Source organism: Nilaparvata lugens, chromosome X (genome assembly GCF_014356525.2).
Source record: "Nilaparvata lugens isolate BPH chromosome X, ASM1435652v1, whole genome shotgun sequence".
NCBI lineage: Eukaryota > Metazoa > Arthropoda > Insecta > Hemiptera > Delphacidae > Nilaparvata > Nilaparvata lugens.
In genome coordinates, this window is record NC_052518.1 from 13,895,732 (window position 1) to 13,923,697 (window position 27,966).

At 35.1% G+C, this 27,966-nt stretch overlaps 1 protein-coding gene across 2 annotated transcripts; it reads left to right on the plus strand.

Moving 5' to 3' along the window:
- The first annotated feature begins 971 nt into the window (after window positions 1-971).
- Window positions 972-27,633, plus strand: LOC111061439 (protein misato homolog 1). Of its 2 annotated transcripts, XR_005573170.1 has the most exons (9): window positions 972-1,212; window positions 6,254-6,334; window positions 7,927-8,161; window positions 10,939-11,186; window positions 15,342-15,629; window positions 17,387-17,706; window positions 23,774-24,006; window positions 26,376-27,228; window positions 27,279-27,633. XR_005573170.1 is itself a non-coding variant. In XM_039442474.1 (8 exons), the coding sequence occupies exons 1-8, from the start codon at window positions 1,129-1,131 to the stop codon at window positions 26,582-26,584; spliced, it is 1,698 nt and encodes a 565-aa protein (XP_039298408.1). In that variant the 5' UTR covers window positions 972-1,128; the 3' UTR covers window positions 26,585-27,633. The 2 variants fall into 2 exon arrangements, 1 of the variants encoding a protein (XP_039298408.1); XM_039442474.1 differs by having other exon boundaries at window positions 26,376-27,633.
- The last annotated feature ends 333 nt before the right edge of the window (window positions 27,634-27,966 follow it).

Below are 27,966 nucleotides of genomic sequence, written 5' to 3' on the forward strand. Positions count from 1 at the left end.
TGTTTTATTTGTTTCGTAAATCTTTGTAATTTTGTTTTGTCTTGTTTTGTGTGTTTTTAATAAATTGAAAATTGAAAAAATTGAAAAATACAAAGAATCTCGCACTGAATTTCATATTAACAAAATTTCATTTTTACCTTCACACATCCTCAACAAAATCACTCTGTCTATCTCGCTCTTAGGCGGGCTAAATGTGCTCGATTCAATTTTACCTGGGAAGTAGTGGTGCAGTCGCAGGAGATTGCTTGCGGCGCCTGCGCAGGTTGACTGCTCCGTTTCACTCTCTCTCCAGGTGAATGCCTTCGGGTTGCTGCTGCATTGCTCGCCACTGCTCCTATTCGTGCTCTTTCCAGACGACCGTGAACCGAAACGAACACTCTCACATAACGTGGAGCGTAACGCAGTTTCTTGAAGTGTCATCTGGCAAACCAATTTATAAGACGTTGTCACGTCAAAAATTATGTTTAATCTAAAAATTTCTTAAATCTAAAAAGCTATAAATATTAGCTACAAAAGCCGTGGTTGTAATTCCTCTCATAGAAATTGAGCAATTCTGTAATCAAAATTGAAAAAACAATAGGTAGGCCTAATTCAAAGCTCAAGCAACTCAACTTTACACTATATATTTTGACAATAATTGAAATACGTGTTTGAATTTGAAAAAGCTAATTTAAAACAAGGATAACCTACAAATTGGTTAACCAATAACTAAGAATATTAAGAGAACTCAATGATTACTACCCTTGAAATTCATGATGAAGGATAAAAATTGTATTGGTAAAATAACATAACCCTTTATTCGAAAAAGTAGTCATCAGTTGAATTATTAACGTTTATTCATGAAAAATTCCATTCGACATAGGGATTTCAATGTAAACACGGGTTGAAGTGTACGCATTTGAACAGCTGATCGGCTGTATGTTCTGGCCATGTAGATCTAGTAGGCGATGATTTTATGTTAAGACGACTCCGTATTTATAGACCTTGAAATGAAAGTAAACATTGCAACCTAACCTCAAAATTCACATGGATTTGAAAAGCTTCAACGTTATTCGGCACTTTTTATCAAATTTAATAATAAGATTGCACTTTGATTTAGAAATAAAATAATTTTTAGTTTGTTTCATAATGTCAATCACTGGTCGAGAAATAATAACGCTTCAAATAGGACATTATTCAAATTATGTTGGAGCACATTGGTGGAACTTGCAGGTAAAGTTCTGTTTTTATTCATTCTATAATATAAATATTTATTATAATCCGAATAACCAGCTCGATATTTAAAAAATACGTTCAATTGAAATCGGTTTTCATGATAAGATGTAATCCAAATTGGCAAATTAATTACAAGTACTGTAAGTGAGGTATCCTTATTATTATAAAAGACTACCTATAACTTATACATTCTTGCTCATCCATTACCCACACTTGGATCGATAGAACACACACCAACAAGGTCATATGATGGCAGTGTTAAGGATCATTAGTATATATTCTCATTAAAAAAATATTTCATATTTAGACTTCTGTCAATCAACCTCCTTGACAAAGATGGCTAAAAATACTTAATTGTCTGTCTCTCACTGATTCTGGCAAATAGTTGAACATTTTCAATGCCTGCACCGGGAAACAGTCCCTCACTCTTGACAAACGACAGCGAGGTAAATCCAAATTTGCCCTCCTTCGAGTGTTGTAGGAGTGTACTTGCTCCCTTTGCTGCAGTGTTGATAAGTTGTTCATGAAAAGCCAAAATGTAATGACCATAAATACTGTGTAATTGCTCAATCTGCAAAAGATGGATTTGCGAAGAGTATCATGCTAATGCTCACATCTAATAACACGTTTATTATTAGATATAATAATTATTTGTACATTCTTTTGGAGCTTCAAAACGTCCCTGGCATGTGGTGAATGGCCACAGATAAATATTATATAGAATGCGACTAACAAAAACTGCATGGTATAGCATCAACAAGTGTTCCAATCACAGATGCCTTCTTAGTTTTCAGATCATCATTTACAACTTATTACACACTCCAAGAATATGTGGCTTTGCAACATTGAGTCAATGCCAAATCCCAGGAGGGCTACTATTTGATTGTGATTTGTGCTGCCAAAAGTGTTCATCATTTCGTGGGTTTTTCCTTAAGTGAGAAGCAGCTTGGTTGCAGAAAACCAGTCTCTTGCATCCGAGAAGAGTTACTGTGCTCCTGCCCTTGCTTCTGAGGTTCTACCTTTACCAACGTGGTATCGTCTGCAAACAGCAGGCTTGAATTCAGCAATCTCAAATCACTTGGCATGATCAGGAAGGCACAATCACTGATCCTTGTAGTACACCATGAGACACCTGCTTCTCATTTGAGATGACTCCCATCAATGAAACAATCTGCTTGAGGTCCATAAGGTAATCAGCCACCATGTCCCATGCTCTGCCCCGAAAGCCATACCTTGAGAGTTTATTCACTAAGCGCTGTTTGCACAGTCAAAGCTTAAACTGAATAATATCAGCTGGTGGCTTAAACTCAAAATGAATCATATTATAGCAAACAAGACTTGATACGGATTTAATCCAGTTTAAAATAAAATTTAGTTAAAACTTTCACTGTGCAAACGTCGTCTTGTCATGAGATACATAATCAAAGGCCCAAGTGAGATCGCTAAGCAACGGGTTGACTGGATTCTGCTCCTCAAAGCCATTTTCAACTCTGTCAATCAAAGAGTGCAGCTGAGGTGACTTCCCTTTTCTGAGTCCATAAGTAGCCTAAAGGCTATAAGCTACACATGTTAAAATATTCCGATTTATTAAAGTTTCTAGAAAAATTGATCTAGAAATCCTTAGTTTTTCTCTCTCGGTCTGTCATCTCTTGTAAAAATAATACATGAATAAATGAGATAAATAAATAATATATTTATTACCAATTGATTTACAATAAACATTTATCATTGTCACAAGTAGCCTATACAATCAACAATACACAGCTAAAACACAATTAGCCTACATCGAAAATTTACTTCTTAAACAAGATTACAAACTAAGTTTACACAGCCTAGATCATACACAATAGTAACAGATTTACATAGATTATTAGGCCTTTCCTAACTCTATCTTTATATTGGGTGGCATCTAGGTCTCTTAACAATGACGGAAGGGCATTATAAAATCTGAGAGATTGGGCCCTGAAACTTCTCAATGATGCGCTGGAAGAGCACCATTCGACACCTATATTACTTGCCCCTCTTGTATTGTATGTATGCCTATTAGAGTTGAGGCTAAATTTATCCAGGTTCTTTTTGACATAACACAGACATTCCAGGACATACATAGAAGGAAGAGTCAGAATTTTATTCTCAATAAACAATGATCTTCAATGACTACGTGGCTCTTCATTGTTTAATATTCTAATGGCTCTCTTCTGTAGCAGGGAAAGTTTACCAGCCAAAGGACTATTTCCCCACAAAATTACAGCATAGGCTAGGTGACTGTGTATAATCGCAAAGTAAACTGTTTTCAAGACCTCCACTGTCACACTTCCAGCCAACCTTCTCAACATAAAAAGCCCTCTTAGTAATCTATTATAAATATTTCCTATATGGGTATTCCATTTAAGATTAAATTGCAAAAAAACTCCGAGGAACTGGGTAGATTCAATGTTTGGGCTGTTGGCTAGACTGAAATTTATAGTAGTGGTTTTTTTATCATTAATAGCTAACTCATTTGCCTTACTCCAACTGTCAATCAAAAGATTACATTGTTCTAAATTGGACTTTGCATCTGTCTGATTTCCATCCCTAATAATAACTGCCAGGTCATCTGCGTATAAAAATATTGTTCTTCAATTGCCTTCCAAGTAAGTAGGTAGGCTAAGTCATTAATATAAATTAAGAACAGTAGGCTATTGTCCCAGTATAGATCCCTGGGGTACCCCTCGTTCTACTGATAAGAAATCAGAACTCAGACCACAATGGTAAACTGACTGGAACCTCCCCTCTAGATATGTTTTGAAAAACTTCAATACTTCATGATCAATATTGTAGGCAGAAAGTTTTGTTAATAGTATTTCATGCGAGACCGTATCAAAAGCACATGAATAATCGTACATTCTGGCAACATTGCTCTTCTTGTCCTCAATTCCGTTCTTTACAAACTCCACAAACTCAGAGTTGTCCCATATGGCAGATGTTGTGCTCGAATTACCTCTAAACCCAAATTGACTTGAACTAAAAAGTTTATTCTCTTCAAAATACTGTACAAGAGGTTCACTAACTAGGTATTCAAAAGCCTTACCAAAAATTGGAATGATGGTTATGGGTCGAAAGTTTCTGACGTCACTTTTAAAGCCTATCTTATGTATTGGTAATACTTTACCATATTTTAGGAAATCTGGGTAGATGCAGTTATTTATACATTCATTGAACAGTTAGGTGACAATTTCCGCTATGTAAGGGGCTGCAATCTTTATTATTAATGATTTTAAACCATATACATCATACGATTCGCTATTTTTCAACTTCATCAAGGTATTGTACACTTTGGTAACTGTGAATTCTGGGAACTTGAATTTTTCACTTATACATCTATTATGATTAAAAAGTGGCACATCATTTCTACTATTACACTCAGAGACATTATAATTTATATTGTGTCTATTTACAAAAAAAAAATATTGAACATATCAGGAGATATATCTCTTCCTGCCGGCTCTTTCTTATCTTTCCTATTCAAAGAGTTATTTATTATATCCCACATCGCCTTAGCCTTATTATTAGAACTACCTATAAAATTTTTGTTGTATTCAAGCTTAGTATTATGTATTGCAGCTCTATATTTATTCTTATAATATTTGTATTCTGCAATATACCTCTCTATTCCATTATCTCTATACGTTCTATACAATGTCAGACACTAAGTTCTAAGCTTCTTTAACTCTGCATTATACCATCTGTTTATTTGACCATTTAAGCGTCCCTTGCACTTTATTTTTCTACTTGGGAAGGCTACTTCAACCTGTTTCATGAAATGATGGAAAAAATACTCTACCTTTTCAGTGATTGTTTTGAAAGTATAAATTGGCAACCAATTGAAGTTATTCAATAAGTGACAGAAATGTTGACAGTGGGAACTATTTATTACTCTAAGAAATCTATATGATGCAACAGGGCTTGGTACTTGACCATCATTGTTAATTTTCAGCACAACTGCATCATGATCAGACTTGACTGTATGCAGAACTGATGAGATGCGATTCTCCTCTTGAATTGTTGTGAAAATGTTATCTATACATGTTCCACTATTATCTCTTCCTGGCCTGGTAATTTCAAAGGTTACAGAGTGTAAGTTAAATGCTTCAGTCAGAGCCAGTACACTCCTTGTAATTCTATTGCTTTCTTTGATATTGATATTGAAGTCTCCTGACACTATCAATGACTTATTTCCACAATTTAGCGAACATAATACATCCTCAAACACAGAGAAGAACAGCTCAAGATTAGTGTCAGGTCTTTATATGGACAAACATATTACATTAAGGATAGGAATCTCAATAGCTGATATTTCACAAACATGCTCTACAGACAACTCATTAATTTTATTTAATTTTATAGTATCAAGACAATTCTTAACTATAATAATTGTTCCTCCTCTAGTCATCTTGGCTCTACAATAGTAACTTGCAATCTTATATCCAGGAATACCTATAGACTCAACCTCAGCTCTATTTACTAACCAATGCTCGCTTACACATATTATATCGAATGAACTCTCCTTTATCAAACATGTCAGTTCATCATAACTACTATTAAATCCTTGAGTGTTCCAACCAACAATAGAGATATACCTTTTACATGATTCAGTTTTTTCTTATGTATGTTGCTCAAGTTTGCTCGTGAATTGTTATTGGTAGGCCTGGAGATATGAGATAAAATGCTCAAATCTTCACACAATTGTTGAATTATCATCTTCTTTAGATCTACACCCATTATCTGATATCCGAAATTGATCATATTCAACATCGGATAGCTCTCCTAGTTTTTTAGAATTATCGGCTCCCTACAGCTAGCAACTGAATTATAATTCAGCTCATTTAAAATACACTTGACAATATATTCTTTACCCCAATAATTCAAGTGCAGACAGCTGTTAATAACTCAATTCAATTTACTGAAGAATTGGAAACGCTTATTCAATATTTCTACGTATATGTCCAACATTGTAATCAACACAATCCTTAAGAAAATGTTTTAATATATTTTCCAGGAAGCTGCATTCTCTAATAATACAGAAAATCCGTCAGAGATAAACAATGACGTTCTCTTCAGAGAAGGACAAACTAGACGAGTAAGTATTTTATTATATTTGACCGAGCGAAGTGAGGTTTGGCATTTCTCTTAATGTTTATATGTTGTGCGTTTACGGCGAAACGCGGTAATAGATTTCCATGAAATTTAACAGGTATGTTATCCTTTTTAAATTGCGCGTCGACGTATATACAAGGTTTTTGGAAATTTTGCATTTCAAGGATAATATAAAAGGAAAAAGGAGCCAACTTCATACGCCAATATTAGAGTTAAAATCAGACTATAGAATTATTCATCATAAATCAGCTGTCGAGTGGATTATAAATCGCATGCCATGACGCATGCAATTCAATATCTCAATGTAACTTGGTAAAAAATCATCAGCTGTGTAGACTATAAATTGCATGCCTCATTGAATGCAATTTTTATGCAATATTAAACAGGATGCAAAGAAGTTATAACAGCTTTTCTGTGCGCCTAGATGTCTTCTGGGTTTCTCGCGCTAAATTCCGGAAAGCGTTATAATATGATAATTAAATCTTGTGTAAGCATGATCCGATCAAGTAAATAGTTGGTGTATCAGTGTGGATGTGCATATGGTTTGGGACGTCGTTCAGTTATAAATGTTATTTATCCTATTGATAAAATTTTTGTTCATTATTTGTTATTATATTCTTTAATTTTTATAAATTTTGAATTCCAAATTTGTTTTATTTTTACTTTTTTCATAAGTATTTGATATCTTTGTATTTTTCATTTTTGAATTAGATGTTTTTTTTGTTGTTTGTATTATTTATTATTGCATAAGTTCGTATTATTTTGATAATTATTTTTCTTTTTTCATTTGCATCTGTCTCAATTTTTATTGATAAGGAGACATATTTGGGGAAACCCGTTGTCTCCATTGTGAATAAATAAATAAATAAATGAACTATTGATTGATAGCAATAACGCATGCAATTAATAACTAAAATAACATAGTACTGTCTCTCGAACTTTCTCTGCTTTGAACTCGGGCTGTCCTGTTACCAGTATGTCTTGAAGGAGATTAGCTTTTGATGTTAGCATTTTTGATACACCAACCCCAACAATCATTAGCCGTTTTCACACCGATATCTCGCCGACACGACATACAGACAGGATTTACTCTGATGGACAGTATAAGAGGAGGCTGCGGTTTATAACTGCGCTAGATCTACTGTTCACAGAACTACTAGTCAATAGCTACTGTTCATCACAATGGTCACCAATATGACATAACATTATAACCAAACTTATCAACTTTTCATTGTCCATAGTTACAACTTTCTAAAACAGAACAACTTCAAAAAACAAGACTGTGAAACAATTTTAGGTTAGGAACACTTTGTTGTCTCAGCTCGACTAGTTAGTTCGGCCGGATAGAGCCGGAAAATCCCATTCAATTCGGATCGAGATTTGATCGGCCGGAGAAGGCCGTGCACGGCCGTATGAACCTGTTGCAATGGACGAGCATCTATTCCTTTCTTTGTTGGAGGATCGTTCGGTAGTTTTCGGTCGATGCTAGTTCGGACGAAAACGGCTCTAGATGGCTGCCCACCTTATAGTGTGAGGAAACCTTTACAAATAAATATGTGCTTGGATGTGTTACAGTGTGAAGTTACATTCACTCCTCGCCTTGTGTTGAGCGACCTGCAAGGCAGTCTTGGAGCGCTGACTGAAGATGGCGGTCTGTATGAGGATCACCTGCAGCCCGATCCATCGCTTGCTCTCTGGCCGCGAGATAAGGTGCAAGTGGAGGTCGCTGAGGAGCCTCTCGAGAAGAACGAATTCCTTAGCGACTTGGATGCCGGTTGCAGTAGGGTGGAACTCGTGCGTAACAGTGATGGTATGTTTGTATATACAGGGTGTTTCAGAAGTAGTGTCGAACATTTTAGGGTATTGTTCCTGGATGATAGGAGACTACAAATGTCGTATTTTAAGAGTCCAAAACTCAGCGATTATCCTTATAGCTGACATTTTGTTTTTTCACTTAGGAATTTCTATCTCAAGAATGATTGATTGATTGATTGATTTGATTGATCAATCAAACGAAATGATGTATTGATCTGAAATTTGGCATGAATATTCATGCTATAAAGACTCAACTTTAAAAAATAAAATAAAAACTTTCGATGTAAATTTTTAAAATTGCGGCCATTTTAAATTTTTGATCAAAAATTTCAGGAAAACCGTTCACTTTACTGAAAATTTACGAGACAAAAAAGTTAGCAAATTTTATCAAGATTTCAATACCTCATTTATTAAGATTGGTCGAAGAATAACAGTGAAATTAATTATTTTCGTATTGCATGCATGACCACTTCTCAGAATTATAACATAAATATTACATTTTTAATTGCAATTGTATTTAAGATGAAGCTTTGAAACTCGGTATGGCTCCATATGGCCATCCAGCTGATTTTACAATGTTTTTCAGATGATCTTTTTTGTTCAAGATCATGCATGCTGTACAAAAAAATTAATTTCTCTCTTATTCTCTGACCAATTTGGGATCCTTGAAATCTTGATAAAATTTGCTAACCTTTTTGTCTCCTGTAAATTTTCTGTAAATTTAAGTGTTCTCGTGAAATTTGCAATCAAAAATTAAAAATGGCCGCCTTTCTGAATATGAACATAGAATATTTTCTATTTTATTTTTTAAAGTTGAGTATTTATAGCATAAATATTCATGCCAAATTTCAGATCAATACAACATTTCGTTCTTGAGATAAAAATTCTAAGTGAAAGAACAGAATGGCAGCTATAAGGATAACCGCTGAGTTTTGGACACTTCAAATACGTCATTTGTAGTCTCCTATCATCCAGGAACAATATCCTAAAATGTGCGACACTACTTCTGAAACACTCTGTATATGCTTATGCTTTTTCAGGCCCAGTTGAGTAACTAATAAAACACACAAATAACAACAAATATACAAACTAATAAATGAAACGTACATTATAGGGTTTCAATCTTCAACATAAATATGTCTCGTCGGGTTTTCTTCCTTCTTGTCAGTTCAGATGCCAAGGTCTCCCACAGTCCCCTCCAGCCATGACATGGCTCGCTCATCCGCCATGCAAGCGCAATTGATTCATCCCAGCTCTGAAATAAATTCTCCAAAATAACACCTTGAACAACTAACTTGTAGCTGGGTGTGCCTCTACGGGGTGCGCCTGGATACCCAAATCAGGATGGAGACCTGAATTTGGAAAACTTAATCGAATCAAAGAGTTGCGATGGCGGACGAGAGATCCATCATATGGATTGAGAGTGTGGGGGATGTCATTCTTGTGATGATGGCCTCCAAACGGCTGGATGTGTGAGTATGCTGGGCGGGTGTTAGCGATGATTCCATCATTTTTATGTGGTTGGCTGTACTTTGACAGATTGTGCATAAGGTTTTATGAGTGGATGTTGGTGAATACCTTCTGAAGCTCATTCTTACTGACCGGACTCATTATGTCCCCCGGTCAATCAGGTCAAAACAGTTCTTATCATGGTATGTTTGTCATGTAGTAGGGTAGAACTTAAACTGTAGTAGTTTAGCTGTTAAAATACAAAAAAATGATATACAAATGAATATAATAAATTATTTTGATAGGGCTACCTGAATGTTTAGTTATTATAGAATATTACTATAGTGAGGTCCACGTTATAATGGCAGTGTAGGAAGATAGGAGAAAAGGGTTGCCAGATCTCAGCCTTGCCACCCAAACAGCTGATACTGGTATATCTGATGAATGTAACTGTTCATTATTGTTGAAAATAGTTAATCATATTTATTTGTCAAGAAAATATATTTTTTAAAGATGTAATAATATATTTTTATGATTGAAATAAAACATTTTGTCAATTAGTTGAATTTCTACATTGTTGATAAAACGATGTGGCAACATCGCAATGGGTGAAAGAGATAGCGCCATCTGCTTTGTTGAACAATAGACAAGGATAGCAAACCATTGCAAATCACATACTGCCATTATAACGTGGACTTCACTATAGTACACTCTTTATATTTCTTATATAAACACTTTTTTAATCAAACTAGTGGCGTTCGGTGGGGAAATTATTAAAATAATATTCTGAAGCCGATACCCAACTAATATTTATTATTCTCATAAAAATAATTTTGAAGATTAATGTCTAGAGCCTTGATAAATGTAGTTACGGGAGGTAGTTTGAAACAAAAATCATCTTTCTGGGTTGTTTTGAAGGGTATAGATATTATAGTAACTTAGGTACCTATCCATATTGAATAAAAATGACTCGATATGTCAAATTTATGTGGTTTTGTTGTAATAAATCAGTGGTTTTAACATCATAAAGAACTATTTTTTACGACTCTACAGTCAGGAGTTTTGGCCCGAAAGCGCTCCACACATGAGTTCTAGTTTGTAATAACTTTTATTCAAAAAACCTGACTGTAGTATCGTCAAAAACGGATTATTAACATGCAGTTCGTCATAGATAGTGAAATAGATGAGTATTATAAAGCTGTATTTATTTAATTAGAACGTCACTTACCGTTCTTAAATTGATAATATTTTAGCTTCCTTTGCCAAGTTAGTACAAATCCACCATTCCACTCAGTTATCGATTCAAAAATTGTCTAATTTCAGATCTGAAGAGAGAGAAAGCCATCCCGAAACGTTACAAGCTGGATGACTCTGTCAACGTTTGGTCGGATTATCTGAGAACTTTCTACCATCCCAGATCCCTGGCTATCACTAATAAATACAAGCACAATGACGAGATAACTCCTTTCAAGCTCTTCGGCCAGGGCACCGCCTTGTGGAAAAATGAGCATTACCAGGAAGATTTCACTGATCGTATCCGCGCCTACATGGAAGAAGCAGACAACGCTCAGGTATGGCGAAACAATCAAAACTAGTTTCTCGTTTCCAGAGAATAAGTATCTATCCTCCAAGTTATAAGAATAACATCGATTTGCTCCCTATAGTGAGGTCCATGTTAATCAAGTAGGCCTACTGCCATTATAACGTGGCATTATAACCTCACTGCTGCAGTTGTTATTTGTTAGACGATTATACCTCCAAGTTGAATTCAAAACTCAAACATGTTCAACGTCTTGAAACAAGAGAACTGGGAACGGGTTTTCATTGGGTTAGTGGGTTCAAGTTTTGGATTGCGCTAAAAAATCAAACTCGTGCCGAGTGGTTGTGTTGAGTTCGTGCTGCTGCTCTGTGATAAGATTAGGCCTGCTGCTTGTTTTTCGTTTTCTATTTTGTAATACTTAACCTAACACTTCTATAGTTAATAGTTTATTCAAATAGTTAATAATAACCAGGAACTACTTCAAAATTTAAATACATAATCTCTAACAGTAGTTTACTCTTATATATTGCAGTCAATAATTTACTTAATTAATATTAGATCTGCTCTTATTACAGTGTATTTATAAAAACTATCAAAAACATATAAATAGGAGAAATAGCTCTTTCATATTATGTAATAATCTCTGTTTTTTGTTTAATTAATTCAATTTTCCAATTTATCTGAATAAATAATACTTTGAAACCTATATTTATGAAATTGAATAATAATTTTTCTTGACATTCTACGTACACGGACTTAATAGCCTCTGATTTATTTCAAAGTTCATTTTGCCCAACTATTATAATAAAACCCTTAGTTAGATAATAGAGAATGGTTCTTCTTAAACAGAGCTTTTAGGATATAACCTGTTTTCTTATACTTTAAATACTGGTTCTATACTGTTTTCTTATACTTTATAATTTTAGGCCCTAAACATTTCTAAACATTTGATCTATAATTCCTATTCATTCCTATTCTTCCTATTCATTTTTTTCTTTCTAGTCTGTTTCAAGATTTCATCTTGAGCTTCTAATATTCTATAGATTCTCTTAATCCTGTTTCAATCAGATTATTGGCCTTTTAGTGGGCCTAATACTCGTGTTTTGTCAGACTTCCTTATTCCCATGCATCCTGCTTTCACATAATTGCTTATATAGCTTACGTATAATTATAGATAGCCTACTTATTTCAGCTACATTTGGCTGTTTAAGCAAAGAATTTTATGTAGCAAATTGTTTTGTTTTTTTCACTTTTGTGTCGCAGTGGTCCTTGCAAATATTGTGCTGAGGTAAAATCTGTAAACTTGGCACAAGCTTTGCTCTGGATTTTGTTGGTTGGGCTTGGTCTGCTGGTGGACAGAGCATGCGCGATCATACATTGATAGCGAAATTTCACAGACTGTAAAGGAGCCTATGTAAGGTAGATTGATTGGAGGTGGGAGTGTAGGGAATTCTGACTCTTGCATTATGATATAATAGCAGAACTTATGTCTTTTTCTATTAACTGTATTTCTATTGTTTCAGAGAAGAATCTTATTCCTTATCAAACAAATTATCTCGATTAGCGATAATCAAGTATCTTCAATTCTTCACTTTAAATATAGCATTTTCAACATTCTTTCTATTTTAATCGCAAAGCCTTAGTTATTATAACCTTACTTAATCTCTAATAGTATGGACCTCAACATTTCCTAGCATATTTTCCCCTTCAGTTCAAAACACAGTGGTTTTGTAATATAATTTATAATCAGTACTGCTTTTTCTTATCCAACTACTCTTTTGTGGAGTCTTAAGTAATTTTTATAGAGGCTTCTAGATAATAAATAAAATAATAGATTCCGACATTTGACATTGATTGACTTGGTTGTCTCTATTGACTAATAATAAAATATATTCAAAATCTAATTGAGAGAGCAGCTTCTACTTTTGTTTGTGAATAGTTTTATTGAATTGCATAGTGGGTATTGCTTATTGTTGGTGTTGGATTATTTTTTTGTTTAACTCATGTGTTTTCCCGAATAACTGTATTGCATGCTATACATTCATGCATTTAAACTGTTTTTGTCATATTAAGTGATTACCTAACGAAGAAAATTATTCCCTTCCACTGGTTATCATGATCGTTGCTCCCTTAATGCAGTTCAGTAATTGTGACGAACAAGAAAAGTAAAGTAAAGTAAAGTAGGCTATCGTTTCTCAATCCAGTTTTCTTGAATCAAGAAAACTTGACTAATGTAAACCCCGTTCCAAGTTATTTCAGTGATACTGTATAAGCAAGTTAGTTGATGAATTTTTCACACTAAATATATTTTCTTTGTTGGTTGTCCATCTTGTTTCCACTATTATTATTACTATCGTATTTAATAAAACTTTCATGTGAAAAAACACTCACATTTTTTGATGTGGCGACGTCCGTTTCGTGCTGGTATTGCACATTTTCAAGCCAAACAGAGACTGAAGTATTTGAGGTTATGAGGGTGAAAGTTGGTCAGAGTGGTGGTGGAGGGGAGTTTTGGCGGTTAATGGAGGAAGATTTAAATGAGTTTGTCAAACAGAGTGTGGGAGGAAAAGTTGATTTGTTCATTTATGTGCAATACGAAACTGACGTCGCCACATCAAAAAATTTTTGTTTTTAAAATTAAGTATTAAAAATTTAAGTTTTCTTAAATACGATAGTAAAAATATGTTTTGCTGTCGGCTAGCGCACAAGTTTCAACTTGTGCTAGTCGTACCGCAATGAATATGTCATGATTGTATTTACATTTTTCAAGGTGTTTTAGATTTACATCTTGAATGTCAAATTGAGAAAATTACGATTAAGCACTACTATTCTCATGCATTTAGTTATAGCTTCATTGCATTTTGTTTTTGTCTACTTGATATGTAATTTTATGGCGAATAAATTGGAATTAGAAGAAATTGTTGTTATCTAATCTACCTTAAGTTAGAGTACAGCACCAAGTTACAATCAACATGATTGGTCTTGTAAGGTGAAAGTGTTTTTTGCACATCATTACGACATTGACTCCTTCAGCCCACTTGATATGTCTGAACTTGATTGAATATTTTGTTAATTTATTATATAACTACATTGTTGAAGAACGATCTGGCAACGTCGCGGAGATAGAAAAGAACAGCGCTATCTGCTTTGTCGATTGATAGCAACACCAATGTTAATCAAATACTGCCATTATAACGTGGACCTCACTATAGCTGTTCTCCCTATTATCAATAGCAGTTTGTTGTTAATGGTGGGCTTTAAGAATCGGGTCAAGTCATGGCCGGTCGCCAACCCATTCTATTTGATTAGTGAGGTTGAAGGGTCTGACACAAGCACTATTTTCTTTTCGCCTTTTTGGCCACTAAAATCGTCCTTGGTTCTGAAGCTGTCTGGCTTTTCGATCAGCCCAATATTTCTTCATTCTCTCGGATCGTTGTCGTCTTTCTGCATCAGTGATTACAATCTCCCTGTGCATTTTTGGCAAATTTAATATGTGCGTTTCAAGTCAATTGTTTATTTTCACTTTATCAATGGCATCCTCAACTTCCTCAACTTGTTTTAGAACTCGATTGTCAGGCATTCGCAGAACATGGAAAAAGTGAGAAATCATTTGTTTTTTTATTACACTGAGGATGGGCTCTACTTCCTTATAGACTGTCTCATTGGTTGCAATTCTCCAGTCTCCATTCTTTTGATAACTTTTAAAAGAATGGAAGACACAAGCACTATATGATTGGTAATTTACTGTGATAATAGTTTTTATAGTTTCAATTTTCCCAAGATTTATTGTAAGAATAGATTTTAATTGATAGGATTAAAGTTAAGTAATTATTTATTGTTATTTCTGTATTTTTTTTATGAAAAACTGAATTGCTTTGGTGCCAGCTGTTGCACTGCATGTTGCGTATTGTCTTAATATATTCATTGTTATTGTAATTCTATTATTTTTGTTATTTTAATGTAATGACATGGCCTAGTGTACTGTATATATTATCTAGCTGTAATAAAATCATTGAATCATTGAATGTTTGCAGTAGCAGAAGTATTCGGGGTGGTAAACAGCATCAATTTTGGAATTTCCTTCGCTAATCATCTTATATTCACAATTGAGCAAATATCCACATATTCAGATTGAATAAATGCAATTTCTCATTAATGTACATCTGATTGGCGTGTGTTTGAACAGGGCTTCCAGGTACTCATGGACGCCCACGACGCATTCTCCGGTATGTCCTGTTCCGCTCTGCAATACCTGAAGGACGAGTACCCGTCGAAGGCCAGCCTCGCCGTGGTCTGCATGCCGGCCTGGTTCGGCGAGTCCTCTACTCAGGACGACTCGGCGAGAGTGCTGAACTGGGCGTTGACTCTAGGCTCGCTGCCGGAACTCTGCTCACTGTTCACACCGGTCAGCACGGTCGAAAGTGGCTGGCGGTATCCAAACACGTACCGGACGTTTCCGTATCTCAATTACAATGTGAGATTATTGGTTATCGATTTATGATTATCGATTATTGATAATCGATTATTGGTTATCAATTGGTGTTTATCGATTAGTGGTTATCGATTATTGGTTATAAATTATTGATTATCGATTAGTAATTATTGGATATCGATTAGTGATTATTATCAAGGCCACCTCTAATACAAGGCCCCGGACTATGATATTACAACGTTGCAGTGTAGGCCTAGAATCTAATACATGATTGGTGAAAAAGATCAACTGGTATTTTTTTTTAATTTTTTCACCAATCATGTATCAGATTCTAGGCCTACATTGCGACGTTGCAATATTGTAGGCCGGGGCCTTGTATTAAAGGTGATATTGAACAATAAGCTATGTTATTATTCAATCATTGTTATCATCATCAGATATACCGATTGTTCCCGCATCTCAATTACAATGTGAGAAACTATTATCTCATCATGTGATAACATCAAATACGTGCCAATCAACCAGTAATTTCATATTATATAAATCATTATACAGAGTGGGTGAAAAGCCCGAGAACGGCTTAATATCTCATACGCAAAGGTAATTTGATAGTGGGTGTGATTGGGGATCCTACTCAAATTGAAAATACTACTTCACTATGACTTTAAAAATCTGGATCCGCCATATTGAATGCAACTTTATTTTTTTAAATAGGAAGGTGGTCATGCGATCATGATTTCGATACGGAATTTCAAGATAAAAAGAATGGTGAAAACCGCACATCGATATCTCAAACCGTTTAGAAGATATTCACATTATTAATCAATACCACTTATGTATTTCATTTCTGATTTGCATGGTATTGATTAATAATGTGAATATCTTAGTAATGGTTTGTGATATCGATGTGCGGTTTTTGCCATTCACTTTGACTTGAAATTCTGTATCGAAATCATGTATCGTATGACAGACAACCTTCCTATTTAAAAAATAAAGTTGCATTCAATATGGCGGACCAGATTTTTAAAGTCATAGTAAAGTGGTATTTCCAATTTGAGTAGGATCCCCAATCACACCCACCATCAAATTACTTTTTTGTATGAGATATTAAGCCGTTCTCGGAATTTTCACCCACTCTGTATGAGAAACTATTCAAAAAATATTAAAATCGAGGAAAGAATCGTCTTACACACGTATACAATAGGAAATTCACAAAAGACGCATCATCACGTTTGAACTACTGAACTGATTAACTTGCAATTTAACATGAAGATTCTGAGGATGGTCATAAGCCTATTCTCATTGCTATTAATCAATTAATTGTGATTTTATAGGTGAAACAAATCTATCCAATGTGTGATTCAAAGTTCATGCAACTATAAAGCCCAACCAAACAGGGCATACTCAAAGTGACTCCGTAGCTTAGTTGATAGTGCGCGTGGTTCATGAATCAAAGGTTGCGGGTTCGAGCACTACCTCCGTAAACAAAGCCATAGTGCATTCTGGTGACGTCAGCTAGTTTTTTTATTGGTGTACCTGTGCTCACGTTACCATCAACCACCTGTCATGCACTATGGCTTTGTTTACGGAGGTAGTGGTTCGAGACCTATCAAACTCATTTTTTTTGCTGGAAATTTTCAACTCTTATAAAGATTGTCCACGTAATTTTGAACAAAATAATACATAATAATTCAATTTTTTATGTTTCCTGGACATAAGGCATTATTTTACAACATCAAATTTTATCATCTGCAAAGCACGGGTTACCCGCTAGTCGATAATATTTTGTTTCTTTTCAGAGCCAACTGCACTACCACAGTAGTGCAATCGTGGCGGCCGGTCTGGAGACGGCCAGCCTGCTATATCGAGTGCGGTCCACACGCTCGGCGAGTCTCCAGGACGTGACGAGCGACCTGCGAGTGCTGGGCCGAGCGGCGGCCGCCCTCAGCCTGAGGCTGCCCCTGGCCATTGGCCGGCACTCGTCGCTGCTGGAGACACTCGAGAAGTGGGTGGAGCCGGCCTCGCTGTTCACCAGTCTCACTCCGCACTGCTCACTAGACAGCCGCGTCGACTTGCAGGCTGTGGTCATACGGGGTGTCGGCAAGGATAGACTCATGGGGTGAGCACCTCCTTATAGTGATCATACTCTACCTTATGCTTTTAGACTCTATTTTCTATTTAATGTTGAATCGTTAGTTCAGATAGCTCACCAGTAGATGATGTATTCTGAGTCGGGTACTTGTGCTATGTAAATCGTCGTTGATACAGTCTGATTATTTAACATACTTTTTATATGCTAAACTTGAATTAATATAATATTTCATTTCTTATTTAAGGTCAAGTTATTGATTGTAGTTTTTACACTATTGTTACCTGTATAGATTAAGGTACTCTTTCCCCGCGCACGGATCAGCAGTCCATGCGGGCAAATAATTATTCCATGATTATTCTATTTTATTTTGTACAGTGTTTTATATTGGAATAAAGAAATTGAATTGAATCTATGGTGAGGTCCACGTAATAATGGAAAATGCAGAAAGCTAGGAGAACAACGTTGCCGATTTTCTGCCTTCTATGGAGGATAGCTGATACTGGTATATCTGATGTAATATCAATTGTCCATTCTTATTTGTAGGAAAGTTGATATTATATCAGATAATATCGGTATCAGCTATCTCCTAGTAGGGCAGTGGCAAGGCAGGAAATCGGTATTGCTGTTCTCCTATCTTTGTCCATTGCCATTATAACGATGACCTCACTATAGGAGCTCGTTTCTGAATTGCTCCTTCAGCTCTGGTCGCAGCTGACAACCGACATTGATTAGCGTGTAAAATACATTAAAAAAATCTTACTAGAAACCAACAAACACCAAACGCAAAAATCCGATTGGCAATTCCATCGCTTGGGGAGTTGTTCATTCCAGAATCTGGAATCAGAAGCCTGTGACGATGCAAGAGCTCCAACGTGATTTAGCATATCTTCTGATAAATGCAGCAAGTGTTTCTTGATGAATTCCAAAATATTTCAAATTCTAAATGCTCCAAAAACATATAATCTGGATAGGCTCATAATCTTATCATGAATAAAGGACAAGCCAATCGAAGCTTTTTTCATGCGTTTTCAGACTTATCGACAGGGTAAGAAGCTCTCCGTTTGGTAGATTATCAGCTGATCCGGAACGCCAAAACAAGTAGTAGTAGTAAAACAACCTTTATTGACAAAATTATAGTAAACAATACAATACAACAATATACAATAAAAAAATTTATTACACAATAAATTAAATCATATTTGATATCATTAGGTTGGTATATTAACGTCAACACAATCAGTCGAAGAGTTTCCTGCCCAGCCGATTCGTCTGAAAACGCATGAAAAAACGTCTAATAGGTTTCGCCTCAACAGTGGAGAATGTAGCGAGTCCTCATCAATCCAACAAATCCTTACTGTGATGTATTTTGAATACCGTTGATAGTACTTGAAAATCATGGTCAAGTCAAAATGTATATTAATATCCCTGATCACACTTGAAACTCACCGTATTCATGATGGTACCTGATTTGAACATGCTCAAATGTCGTGGTCGAGCTTGGTGAAACCGAACATAAACTATTCTAAACTATTATGGAAACCTCATGTTGAAATTATTTGCTATAAGCTAAGTAGGAATATATATCTATTGAGGAGACAAAAATGTGAGTTGCCTGATCATTATGTTAGCCAAGCTTATTATGCTTTTCCGCATTCAATCATGTCATATGGTATTAGTAGAAAAATATTAGTTTTACAGAAGAAAGCTGTTAGAATAATAAGTAGTCTAATGCAGATTATATCGATCATTGTAAACCGCTATTCACGGAAAATTCAATATTGACAGTCATCAATGAATTTGTGTATCAGTGTTTGAAGGAAATGAAATTGAGGGAAGATGTATTGACAGTTGCCAGTGACATTCACAATTATCCGACTAGGGCCAGGTTCCTAGGTGCAGACTCAGTAAATCTCTTTCGAGTTTTCCAGTAGTGGGGATAAAATTGTTCAACCTTTTACCAGCCTCCTTCCGCACCCTTCCTCTTGTCTGTATTCCTTAGATATTCTAGAAAATGGCTTGTTAAAAATCCGTTCTACTCTTTAGATTTCAGGACAGGAGTATGTAGAATAGATTATTAATATCTACTAATAACTATTGTATGAAATATTTAATTTTCACCCTTACTATGGACCATTAAATGTTATTGATTGATATTGTTGTCTATATTCATTTTAAAATGATTTGTTATTATTGATTTTACTAGCTGGCCCGGCGAACTTCGTACCGCCAAATAGTTATATTTCTCACGACATCTCGCATCTCATGATAAACTTTAGCTGGATGCACACCTGAGGAGGCGCGATGCGGCATTTTGCATCCAGATGCTTCTTGCTTATTGGTTTGAATAACACACACTGAATCGGGCATGGCGTCGAATGGTGTGATAAGGCAATCTCCATAAGATCAACACTTTGTATCATCAAGCCGCGCCTCCTCAGGTGTGCTTAGCCTCAGCTTAATCTGATGCTCTATATTTTTATGAAAATTATCCAACAATCAGTATTTACATATTTATATCTCAATATGGACTTCCTATGTGGTTAGTTAGTTGTGCAGCAGTTTGTATTTTTAGATATACTTGAATGCAGCTTGCTGGGAAATTGAATTGTATATCTCCTTGCTGCACATTTTCCCGTTCATATTCTAAGGCCGGTTACAGAGCTCGACCGACCGTCAGTGCGTATGTACCATCCTGACCGTACGCATCCATGAATCAGTTTTACACATTCAGAGCTCGACCGACCGTCGGTGCGTATGCACCAACCTGACCATACATAAGTTTTTCTGACTCACAAAATGGACGCCTTTACAGATTGTTATTGCAGCTTATTATCTCTGTAAACGAAAGATTTAAAGACGTAGATATCAAGTTCACCCGATGGTCGCCCAAAGAGCATTTCAAAGGGAATTTAGTACCATTATATACAAAGACCTTGAAGAGATCTTCTTTCTCCTTGAAGAGACCATCTTCAAGGTCTTTGATTATATACATCATTGCTTGGGGTGAAGATACATTTTTCAACTACCTCAGAATGTCCATCAGAAATTTTGATGAGTTATTCCGAGCTTGTATCACCATTGGGAATACTTGCAGTCACTTTAAGCTACGGATCAAATAAATGTAGATAATATTAATAATATATGATTTTTTCAATAAAAAATGTAGAAATGATTGAAGAAATGTATAGAAAAACTCTGAATTCAAATATGACACAAATATGAGAATTCACTCATTATGCTATTCAATTCAATATCAGCTGATTGTAGGGCAGAGGTGTCAGCACATTGGTTATCGGGCTACTGATCAGTACAGCTCTGAAAGCTTCTATTTGTTTCAATAGCGCGTCAGTCGACCGATGGTCTTCGTACGCTGTATAAAACGCATGGTCCTGAGAGCCTGTTCACATGACAGCGATTTACGTTCGGTTGTCGCGCGGTTGACAAACCGAGCGGTTGCCAGGTATAGGGAAACACATGGTGCCGTACACATGCATCGCTCGGTTTTAGTAGTCGTCGGCGAATCGCGGCGGTTGTAGTCTCAGACTACAACCGCTCGGTTGCCGGGCGGTTCGATATACTAGAGCAGGCATGAGAGCGTACACTTGTCTTCAGTCAACCGAGCGGTTTCGAGCAGAGCAGTTCACATAGTGCACATTCTATTACAATTTCTGTTCTATCTATTATCTATTTCAATTTTCAGTTCAGTTATTTATTTATTATTATTATTATTTATTTATTTATTCCTTGAAAAAGCATTACAATAATTCACAATTTAGAAATATAACAACAAAATGAATCAATAGGAAATACAAATAAACATAAGGAACTACTTCCCCAAAAGAGCAAGCTCGAGCTTGGGGAAGGAGCAGCCGTACTTTGACTACTTACTTATTATTAATTAACATTACAGTATATACATTAACAACTAAAATCAAATCCTTTCAATAAACAAGATAAATCAGTGATGCTATAATAGATCAATATATTTACATACAATATGTGTTAGAATGCAACAAAATTTGTAAATTATAATAATGACCTGATATTGCCTAGCCCAGTGTATAACATGATATAAGATGTGGTACAAAATGAAATCTATTCAATTGGAATAATTACTATACTAATGTAATCCAGAAATTCTCGGCACTATCCAAGCCATGAGAGCTAACCAGATACTTTTTCAAATGTAGTCCAAAGTTTTTTTGGGCGAGTAAACCTCTCAAATTACTTGGAAGAATATTAAAAAATAATGGAGATAAATATATGAAGCTACGCTGACCAGCAGTAGTCAATAATCTAGGAACAGTAACCAGACCTGACTCCTCCCGTCTTGTAATAGCACAATCCGTTCTATTAATGAAATGAAAAAGTGATAGCTTCTTATAATATAATATGATGTGTTTCAGGTATATCTGTCTAATCGGTAGAACTGAAAATTCCAAAAAAGCCAATCTTGTTGAATACATTCTATTCTTTTTCAGAATAATTTCTAATATTAAATTTTGTATTGTTTTTACTGGTTTTAGAACATTTGTATATGCACCACCCCAACCCACAATACCATATTGGAGCAATGACTGTGCCAGTGCATAATACACTATCTTCATGACTTTCATAGGCAAAACAGAACGTAATTTCACAAATAAATAAATAAGTTTTCTAGATCGTGTAGTAAGCTGCGACAAATGTACATCCCACTTTAAATGCTGATCAGCAGGGTTAGTTGATAAGTTCAGTTTAAGTTAGTTTGTAGGGGATCATAAGACAGACAGACAGATATTATATTATTATATTTATTTTCATAGTAGGGTAAACTAGCCCACAAAGAGACACCGAAATTCAAACAGCTATGATTTGGACAAAAATAAATAAAATTCTTCATTTTTCAATTTCATATTGATTGTATTTGCTTATACACTTTCATGGCAACTGAAAGGATTTGATTTTTTTATTTCAAAAACAATTTTTTGGGAGTGTCCCAACCTAAGATTGGTCCACGATGGGACATCCCTTGCCAGGTTGGGACAATGAATTAAAAATGAGCAATTTGTTATTTTAGGTACATAATTAGTTATTTTTGGTCATTTTTAGTAAATTGAATAGCTTTCACAAAAATTGATATTTTCAGAAAATTTTTGTTTCATTCAATCATCATGAAGAATTTATCTTTCAAGTCTCATGGATTTATCTCTTACCGTATGTTTGAAATGTTCTGTTCCAAAACTTTAAACTTTAGGCGCTTATATCTCAAAAAGTAATGATAGGAAAAAATGTTTTTCTGAGAAAACTTTTCCATTTTGATAGCTTGATAATATACAAATCGAAAAACTTTGAAAAATATCACCAGTAGAAAGTTTAATTTCAGCCTTTGCACAGTCTTAACCGAGCGCAAACCGCTCATGAATCGCTGTCATGTGTACGAGGCTGGCAAACCGAGCGCTGTCATGTGAACAAGCTCTGACCGTGCGCATGCGTGCCGTTGGTCCTGCTCTGTACGGATACATGGAATATCTATGGAAATGACAAGCGCGACTGACGTACGCACTGACGGTTGGTCGAGCTCTGTAACCGGCCTAAATAATTTACAGTATTTCGAGTTCTACGACCCAAGTTTGTACGTCGTTCGTACCGTGGCATTATTATTAGAATTAAAATTTAATCAATCCGTAGAAGGAATATAGAAAAAACAGATCTACCGACGGCTGTTGTAAGACGCAATGATTATAACAGATTACATGTAAACATTGAAGGACCGTAGGAAAGAGTCCTGAAGTCGGATCATGAATTTGATAGGCCATAAACCTGCTCCTGAACATAACAAACGCAACTGAAAAAAACAATCAAATTCCATGCATACATAAAAAAGTTATTGAATGTCAGAATTTGAAGCTCGATTTTTATTTATATAGATTATGTATTGTGACGTAATTATGATTATGTATAGTAATCTTATAAAATACTTTGTGACGTAACTTCATGTACAATATCTTCAGGATAAATAAATTGATTGATTGATAAACGGTCTTCCTGAAAAATCTTTTGAATGGAAGATCAATTCTCAAGAAGTATATTACAGTATTATTTCAATTTTCAGTAAACTACCAGATGGGGCTGACCCCAGCAACCCAGCCTATCAGTGCCGCACAGTGGAGGAAATGCTCAGTCTGTTCATATCGTTCTCAAACCAGGACCACAGTGTCAGGACAAGGGTGACGTCATGCGCCGACCCTCTGGGCACCTCAGATCCGTTCCCACACATCTTCAACGAACAGCTGATCGCACCTGACGGATATCTCAAGGAGTATGTCGATGAAAACAGTCATACAGGTGAGCATCTTCGAATAAAATATAATTATTTAAATTATATTTAAATATTATTATTTTAATAATGATTATTTTAAACAAGAATGAACAGTTAATATTACAGTCCGGGTCCTGTAGCTTTGCCTACCGGGGGAGTGCCACTAGACTACAATAGCCTACCTACTACCCGTTCAAAAACATAGACCATTTTTTAGAATGTATCTTTTCATAAGAAAGATTCTGGTCGGACTCCCGACCATTTCAAGCAGCTGCCACTCTGCCAATTTAAGTGGGTTTTGAAAGATTTAATAATTTTTAAGTGCTTGTACACTGTTAATGAATATTTTGAGATTGACTGGAGTTAAGTGTTACTCTACATCCTTTTAAATAGTATTGTTGCAGATGTGCTTTTTAATTGTCACTTTATTTATGAAAAGTTTACATATTAAGCAAGATCAAAATAAAATAAAACATATTTGAACATCTCTCATCAAAATCCAACTTAAAACTCAACTAGTTATTTTCTCATAAACAGTTGGTTACCAATAACAATCACCCTGGCAACCACCCCGGTCCACATGATTAGTGTCTTGCCTACATCAGTATATTAGTATATTTACTAATAGTTTTTTTCAACTTGTAAACCTTTTTTATTGTCTTATGATTGTCTGACATGGTCCATGCATTCTGGAAATACTTTTGACCATAGAATATTTATTTATTAAGCAACAGATGCTCTTTTGTAACTTCTCAAAAGTAATGTGTTGCATCCGCAAAGATACACAAGGAGCTTTGTGGATTATTATTTTTATTTTTTTATGTTTTCCTCCATAATCAACAGATGCTCTTTTGCATCTTCTCAATAGCAACGTGTTGCATCCGTAAAGTTACACAAGGAGCTTTTTGGAAATGTATATTTCCCTAAGCAACAGATATTCTTCTGTATCTTCTCAAAAGCAACTGTTGCATCCGAAAAGATACACAAGGAGCGTTTTGGAAATGTATCTTTTCATAAGCAACAGATGCTCTTTTGTACCTTTTCAATAGCAACGTGTTGCATCCGAAAAGATACACAAGAAGCGTTTTGGAGTTACGTTCTTTTAGCACAACACAGCCTATCAGCTGACATTCGCCAACATGCCAAAATCTAGTTCATCTAGTTCTATGGATGTGGTTGGAAAGAGGAGGAAATCTATACTGTACTATAATAAAGTACAGAACTGGCTTATACACATACGGGATAGAAAAATTATGTTTGACGCATCATCACGTCTGAACTATTGCTGATTAACTTGAAATGCTGCATAATAGAACCGAGGATGGTTATAGGCCATCCAATTTCCAATTCTGCAAGATTTCAGTTTTTCAAGTTTTAAAGTAGACCCTTGCGGAGCATGGGTTACCTGCTAGTTTTCAATAAGATTTGTATTATTTGTTTAAGGTTTAAGAACTTGTTATGAGCTTTCAAACTGATTGAAATTTGGCTTGGACCTTGACGAATTAATGGTAGCATTAATGGTGAACTTGACGAACTTGCTAACATATTAACTAGCAAAGATGATCTGTTCGAATGATCAATATACTGTGTAGAAAATATCCAACGTTAGTAGACTGACTACTGATTTTTGGAAAATATCAATCACGAAATGTAGAATATGAAATTTGGCAGGCTATAGTAGCCTAAATAAATATAGCAACAAATTTTTTTTTAAATTTGTTCATTAAAAAATCTATAATACATTTATAAGAACTAGGTAACAATAACATTGAGAATGAATAAATATATAGATTCAACAAAACATTTCATTTGAATCAATTGATTATTCGAATTGTTTGCTTGAATCCAATGATCAATTAATGATTATTCCTTTGTATGATTGTAAATATGCTGTCATTGAATAGAACCTGATTCGAATTTATTTTAATTAAATGATGAATAGGCTATTCCACTCCTGTTTGCAAAAAAGATTTTCTTAGCAAACAGTACTGTATCCAAAGATCTATTAATGATCTCTGTATGATTGTAAATATACATTGAATTAAACCTGATTAGATTTTATGAATACACAATGCGAAAAACTTATCTTATCAAACGCGACTGTTCTGTATACAATGATCTATCCTTTGTTTGATAGTAAATAGGGCCTATGCTTGTTGATTAATATTTCTTTTGTAAAGATTGTAAACATATCTTTGTTTGTTGAATAAAACCTGAAGATGGAAATTACTGAGCTATTACATTTATTCAAATTAATAGTAATTATTAAAACCTGAAGATATTTCTCCAAATAGATTACACAATGAATTTTCTATCAAAACCCTTGATGAAAAAAAATTATTCAGATTCTCACAAAAATGATTTGATTTGAATTAAATTACGAATTTGTTAATAGGTGTCCAAAAAAGCGCTGCCTTAGCCGGCCTGCATAGCACGGATTCTCTGGGCGAGATGCTACAGTCTCTTCACAAAGAAACAAAACGAATCAAGGTCAGCCGACTGCCAGGCTTCTTCGAATCGGGTCTGGAGAGTTTGGAGTGTGAAGAGAAACTGGAACAGCTGTTGTGTCTGAGTGAGTGCTACGGACACTCCTATGACCAGTGATCTATGATCTATGCGTGAGTGTCGTCTATAGGTGCGTACAGATATACGCGCCTCGAACACGCTTCGCACTCGCTCCGATCATGATCGTTACGCGAGATGTTACGCAAGGGTTCGCATTGTGTCGTTACGCAAGGGTTCGCATTGTGTCGTATTGTTGACTTCGCTACAACCTAACCTCACAAATGTGAAACATTCAATCCAGCTGATCGGCTGACAAAAACTAAATAAAATATTCTGACCAGGGGATTCTGGTAGCCTAATAATACATTATGTTTATATAATAAATTGATGATAATTATTATGTTTGTTGCATTTATGCTGACGTTTTATTACAAAAAAGGTTATGTCTGTCAATGTTTTGAAAGGTGAAAGGCGTGGTGTGGAGTTTGGCTTCTTTCTTCTAAATTTAAATATAAAATGAAAACAGTTACTGTAGTCATCATAAAGATGATTACGTCATCTGTTATTTCTCAGCATTAATTTTATTTCTAAACAAATCCAACTCTATGAATCGGAGGATAGAAACATCTGTAGCAACATATACAAATCAATTACACCAAAAAAGCTCATGAGTGAAAAAGGACTCACCATATCTATTACTAAATAGAGTTACTTGAAAAAATAATGTTGAAAACAATGTCTGAGCAAAAGGCTCGTCTAAAAACTTCAACAGACTGAAGAGAGAGAATATTAGGACTCTGTCTCAAAGACAAATAATAGTGCAGTAATGAATAACATCACATTACAGTTTACAACCTTCAATAGAGTAAGAGAAGCAGTGAAAATTAGCAGATGAGGTGACAATAGGGTACTGTATATTAGTCAGCTTTTCAATAGGTTGTCTTCACATGGTTACAAAATGTGCCAATAAATCAAACTCTAAAGTGTACTGGTAGTCAGTAGGTCGACATTTCATTTGAATAACTAAGATATTTGAATAATTAGGATATTAATAATTGACCGAAAGAAGTGAGGTCTAAGAATCAAGTCGACGGTTTGGCATTTCTCTTAATGTTTAAATGTTTCTATGTTGCGCATTTACGGCGAAACGCGGTAATAGATTTTCATGAAATTTGACAGGTATGTTCCTTTTCAAATTGCGCGTCGACGTATATACAAGGTTTTTAGACATTTTTCATCTCAAGGATAATATAAAAGGAAAAAGGAGGTTCCTTCATACGCCAATATTAGAGTAAAAATCAGACTATAGAATTTTCCATCATAAATCAGCTGACAAGAGATTACGCAGATGTGTGGAGAAGCCAGTCTATTACTGTATTTGTATAAGGTGTATTGTTTCAATCAAATACCTTAAAGAGGTATGCATCTTCAAGCTGGGTTTACATCAAAGTTATTAACAAAATGTTAATAACTTAATCCTT